Source organism: Epinephelus moara, chromosome 23 (assembly GCF_006386435.1).
Source record: "Epinephelus moara isolate mb chromosome 23, YSFRI_EMoa_1.0, whole genome shotgun sequence".
Classification (NCBI taxonomy): Eukaryota; Metazoa; Chordata; class Actinopteri; order Perciformes; family Serranidae; genus Epinephelus; species Epinephelus moara.
Window position 1 is genome coordinate 30,876,660 of NC_065528.1, and position 6,000 is coordinate 30,882,659.

Sequence of the window (6,000 nt, forward strand, 5' to 3'; positions counted from 1 at the left end):
CTGTTCTGCATGCAAAGCAGTCTCTGTAACTTTCTCTCGCTCTGCCCACAATCTCTCCTGGAGCTCGTCCAGCCAGATGGTCGCGGTTCACCTTCCAAAGCCCTCTGCTTTTGCTCAGGGAGAGCGCCGAGTACACTCATGCGTACACTGTTTGTATCTCTGACATCTCTGACACGCTCACAGCAGCTTGGTTGATGGGTTTCTCTATTCTGGATAATTTTTTTAGAAACTGCCGCAGGCTGCGATTGCATCTCTGAGGTCTGCAGCAGCAACACCCTCTGAACAGAGAAAACTGTGTTTTTCACACTTGTTTCACCTTCACTGGCATCACACCATGACTGAGTTATTTAACTTTGAGTTATCTAAATCATTTTGTGCACTGGGAGCACACGTTTGTTTTTAAAAAGTTCTATAGAAGTTATTAATGGCGTTAATCTACATAGAGAACTAACGACCAGGATCAGTGAAGCCACATCGTACAGATCAGATGACTTGAAAACAAGATTTCACTTTTTAAAAGATTATGAATCTTCAAAATTTTATAACTTGTCTGGGTAACAGGTCAAAAAGTCCGACATCTCCAGGTAAAACAACACCTGATAAATAACAGTAACTCACAAAATTAGTTCATTTCTTGCAAAATCCAACGTGACAGCAATAATATTTGCATCCATCCATTTTCAACCCTTTATCTGAAGCCTGGTCTCGGGGGCAGCAGGCCGAGCAAAGCACCCCAGACGTCCCTCTCCCCAGCAACACTTTCCAGCTCCTCCTGGGGGACCCCAAGGTGTTCCCAGACCAGATGAGATATGTAATCCCTCCAGTGTGTTCTGGGTCTGCCCTGGGGCATCCTACCAATGGGATGTGCTCTGAGGCGCCCAGGAGGATCCTGATCAGATGCCCAAACCACCTCAACTGACCCCTTTCAATGTGAAGGAGCAGCGGCTCTACTCCGAGCTCCCTCTGGATATCTGTGTTCCTCACCCTATCTGTAAAGCTGAGTCCAGCCGCCCCACGGAGGAAGCTCGTTTCAGCCACTTGTATCTGCGATCTCATTCTTTCGGTCACTACCCAGAGCTCATGACCATAGGTGAGGGTTGGGACGTAGATGGACCAGCCTTCTGGCTCAGCTCCCTCTTCACCACGACGGTCTGGCACGGTGCCCGCATCACTGCTGAAACCCCACCAAACTGCTGATCCATTTCATGCTCCGTTCTACCCTCACTCGTAAACAAGACCCTGAGATACTTGAACTCCCTCGCTTGAGGGAGTTAAGTCTGCAGTGATGCAGGCACTGCGCTGGGCCATCGTGGTGAAGAGGGAGCTGAGCTGGAAGACAAAGCCTTTGATTTACTGGTCCATCTACATCCCAACCCTCACTTATGGTCATGAGCTCTGGGTAGTGACCGAAAGTTTCCTCCGAAGGGTGGCTGGAGCTACCACTGGTAGGAGGCCCCGGGGCAGACCCAGAACACACTGGAGGGATTACATATCTCATCTGGCCTGGGATCGCTCGGTGTCCCCCAGGAGGAGCTGGAAAGTGTTGCTGGGGAGAGGGACGTCTGGGGTGTTTTGCTTAGCTTGCTGCGCCCGCGACCCGGCCCCGGATATGCAGATGAAAACGGATGGATGGATGGATGGACCATACAAAGTAATTATACTTACAAGTAAGAAAGCTTAAACACTTAAAATAGATGCAGGAAGATGGAATAGGAAGGAAGTAATCAACATACAAGTATTCCCATATTGAGTCTGTTGGACAAATGGGCATCTGAAGTCATCGAGGATTGCATGATAATATCGGTACGTCATCTGTGTCAGCCAGTATTGGCTCTAAAATGAAGAACTGGCCAACAGAAAATGCATTACTGTGTCAGTTCTTTGATATAACGTTGCTGTGAACCTTCATACTCATACTGTTCTCAGCTCTGGTCTAAATGTCATAGAGTTTCTGAGGTGAGCACAGCTGCTCCTCTCTCTAACAATGACCTCCTGCTGTTTGTTTCCTTCCAGCTGGTCAGGAGGGTCTATAAGGGAATTCCCCTGCAGCTCCGAGGGGAGGTGTGGTGCTTGCTGCTCGATATTCCCAAAATAAAGGAGGAGAAGAAAGACTTCTACGAGGTAAGGAGCCTGCACCTCTGTACAGTCCTGCTCTCCCACACACACTTTATAAAATCAGCCTTCGTTACAGCTCGAGCCTCATAAAGATTCATCAGCGAGCACCTTGACTTGATTTGATTTCTCGGAGCTTCAGAGGGCACGATGAGGTTTCGGAGGCTTAATTGTGTTTGTGTGAATCTGCACACTGTAAAGAACAGAGACAAACTTTGGATCTCATTAGAAAGTTTAGCTGGTAGGATCAATAACTGCGCTGCCTTCAGTTGCTCTGTGGAAGGATTGTAATTATGAGTGGAGAGCAGAGAGGTGGAGGTAAACAAAGCAAACACAGAGGGAAATCTATGCTGTGAGTCAGAACATCTCTGTCAATAATAATCTATTTTTTTTTTAATCTTTTCTGAGTGTGGAATTCTATTTAATCTGGTTTTCACCAATTCTGGCTGAACTGAACTGCTACTGTACATCTCTTTTTAAAGTTTTACCCAGAATTTGATTGGATTTTTTATTAGGAATTCAAAGCACAAGGACTCAGAGGAGTATCAGGACACAAAAATCACAGAGGACAGAACTTAAACGCATCACGAAGGACATATATTTCCAAAACGATCCACGATGGAAACAACAAACAACACATGGAAACATACAAATCAATGGAAATTAACAGATTACAAACCTATTTGTCTCCTCCGCAATATTCCTGCATAGTAGGGATGAGTGAGTATATGATTACCTGTATCTGCGTCTGGATCTGTTCAATCAACTAAATTATCTGTATCTGTACTCAGAATGGGCGGGGCATATGTCAGAAGTGGGTGGGCTTTAAATTGAAAGGGGGTTGGGCCTAATTCTGAGTTGTTATTTGAAGCCTGAAATTCATATGGATTGATCACAAGTTACAATATTTATTCCCAATCAGTCTTTTTTCAGCGCATTGGCAGTATAAAAACAAAATCGGGGAGTGCAGCGAATGCGCCTTTTTCGGGGCAATGGGGGGCGTGAGCAAGTAACAAAACGTGTAGCTCAGCGTGTGACGTAAACAGTGACGTGGGAGGGAAGCCGCGGCTGGTCAGTCCTTCGGCGATTCTCTCGTAAGTCGGCCCGTTCTTCACCGTCCCCGTCATCTGACGGTTAATGGCCTCTTCGTTTGCGAGGACAAGGAGGGCGCGCAATTCCTTGTCTCCCCAGTTGCTCATCTTTACAGTGTCTGTCAGGTTTGTGTTTCCCTCTTGCTACTAGCTGCTCGCTAATTCCTGCTATCAGCTGTTTCCTGTTTATCCACCGCCAGTGGCTCGCACGTGCGGCGTCATCAACAGCCCCTCCCACAAGTCATCAACAGCCCCTCCTGTTGCGGAAGGCCGCCTCGTTCTTTTTAAACCAAAAAGGTTCCACCAATATGTCTACCCTGCGAGGCGGACAAATTGGGCACCTCGGATCAACTCGCCAATCCGGCTGTGTGTCCAAATGCTCGCAGCTTGCCGGCAAAACGACCCAACATTCGCAGAAAATCTGGCAGTGTAAAAGGGGCTACAGAAGCTAAGCAATGTACTGCTGTGGAGGGGCGCATCAGCAATACGTACTTTAACTAACAGAAGTTGTACAGTTGAGAAAATGTGGTGCCAAAGAACAGGGCTGTCTGACAGCAAGGAAAATATTCTCAATGTAGCGTCCAATCAGACTGCTATCGACTCTTTTGGGCAGGCCATTTTTATCGTGGCTAAATATGTTTTGCTGTTACCCCTGCCCACCGCAGTACACTCAGCTTCTGTGGTGGTGCTCCTGTCGGCTTCTCCAAACTGGGGTGTTCCAACCGCTATTTACTGTAGGCTATAAACTGACTCTGGATAAGTACCTCTTACACCCTTTCTTCAAAAGATCCAAACTCTCCCTTTACTCTATAAAAAGTTCTGATTGTACACAACATGATGGTCGTTTGATTGATTCCGGTCGTCTACAGAAACTAAAGGCCCGAGCCAGAGGACTCTCCCCAGACATCCGTCAGATTGACCTGGATGTGAACCGGACCTACAGGGACCACATCATGTTCATGCATCGCTACGATGTCAAGTGAGTCCTTCCAGAATTCCCTTTTACCATTGTATTTACTCTGTTTTGTATCCGTCACACATAACAAACATGATCAGAGTAGAAGAAAAGCAAACATATAGTGTATCAACAGACTTCTCTTGGATTTTAACAGGCTCATGTTGCTATGCAGGATTAATCACATGGCAACAATTCAGCTCCTGTTCTGTTTATTCTAGAAAAATATACGTTAGATAATTTTCCTGTACGGCTGAAGAGGCAAAAAGAAAAGACTGTACAGCACTGCTCTTCACTGTTTGACTTGCGGAATTAAACAGAGCAGAGACACCAGAGGAGTCGACACAGAGACAAACTTAAATAACTGCTTTAAATGTATTTTAACACTTAATGTAACAGGCGCACTGTCAGACTGGAGCAACGTTTTTACTGTTAATTAATTACATTTAGAAAGTATTAATAATCAAACAGATTAAGGCTCAGCAAAGGCTCAAAGCTTTCCCAATATGGAAGTGAGACAGCTCACGTCCTGTTTTTCAGTTTGGACTTCTGCTGTGTTACGTAGATTTGACTACATAAATTAACACCAGTATAATTTGCTTTTTCACGCTGCTTGAGTGAAATTAAAAACAAAACATATTGCAGCCCTTCCAGCACACACTTCATTTCCATGCATCAGGAGGATATTGTGCATGACATTTACACCTACAATGGAGCTTCCAGGTCGTACACGTGGGATGTAACTGGAGGTTTAAGATGCAGTCAGGATGCAGAACCAAAACCTCTGGCTCTAAACTCTGTTCATTGTGGTTTGTGTTCTCAGGCAGCAGGCTCTCTTCCACGTCCTCACAGCCTACTCCATGTACAACACGGTGAGTCATTCACACTGTCTGCAGAAAGGTTACTTTGCTTCTACTATCAACACGTGTCTGTGTTTTCTTTAGGTTTTGAATGCGTTTTCACACCTGTTAAAGTTAAAGCTACAAGTACACAATAATTTTAATGTGTCCTACTGAATGTAGAACTCTGAGGTAATGATGGATAAAAACTTAACAGAAGAGAGAATGAGTGGATGTGTTTTGTACATAATAGATCCGGATGTAGAATTCAGTGTTTGGCTCATGGACACAATCAGCTTATCGTTACTCCCTGATGTGTGTGTGTGTTTGCAGGAGGTGGGCTACTGCCAGGGCATGAGCCAGATCACAGCTCTGCTGCTGATCTACATGAATGAAGAGGACGCCTTCTGGGCTCTGGTTAAACTGCTGTCTGGACAGAAGCACGCCATGCACGGTAACACATATCAACTCATTTTTATGGGCTTAAGAAATTTTAGAAAAGTACGTCTTGCAGCATATTCGACCTGAACAACCAGCATCCACTGAATGCAGCTGAGTTAGGCTCTGACTCTGTGTCAGTGTAGCATGACTGGTCTGTTTTTGCTGATCTTTTCAGCTCAAACTTCAAGTGGAAGTCATCGACAGTTAATCTGACGCTTTCACATTTTTTTGACATGCTATACTATGACTGTTTTTTTTTTTTCATTTTTTTCAACATGCTATACTATAACATTTTTTCAACATGCTATACTATGACTTTTTTTTCCATTTTTTCGACATACTACACATGACTTTTTTTGACACACTATACTGACTTTATTTTTTTTCAGTTTTTTCGACATGCTATACTATGACTTTTTTTTCAGTTTTTTCGACATGCTATACTATGACTTTTTTGTCACTTTTTCGATGTGCGACACTATGACTTTATTCAACATGCTGTACGATAACATTTTCATCAGTTTTTTCGACATGCTATACTATGACTTTTTTATGTTTTTTC

The 6,000-nt window shown here is 44.4% G+C and overlaps 2 protein-coding genes across 5 annotated transcripts in view; one reads left to right on the top strand and one right to left on the bottom strand.

Moving 5' to 3' along the window:
* Positions 1-6,000, bottom strand: part of abcc9 (ATP-binding cassette, sub-family C (CFTR/MRP), member 9) — a 555,625-nt gene that overhangs the window by 383,517 nt on the left and 166,108 nt on the right. The window lies entirely within an intron of this gene.
* The window catches only part of usp6nl (USP6 N-terminal like), a 127,951-nt gene that overhangs the window by 101,319 nt on the left and 20,632 nt on the right, over positions 1-6,000 (top strand). For all 4 annotated transcript variants that reach the window (XM_050036284.1, XM_050036287.1, XM_050036285.1 and 1 more), the window contains 4 exons: positions 2,014-2,121; positions 4,073-4,182; positions 4,982-5,030; positions 5,331-5,451. In XM_050036284.1, the coding sequence (XP_049892241.1) occupies positions 2,014-2,121; positions 4,073-4,182; positions 4,982-5,030; positions 5,331-5,451 (388 nt within the window). The remainder of the gene's footprint in view (positions 1-2,013; positions 2,122-4,072; positions 4,183-4,981; positions 5,031-5,330; positions 5,452-6,000) is intronic.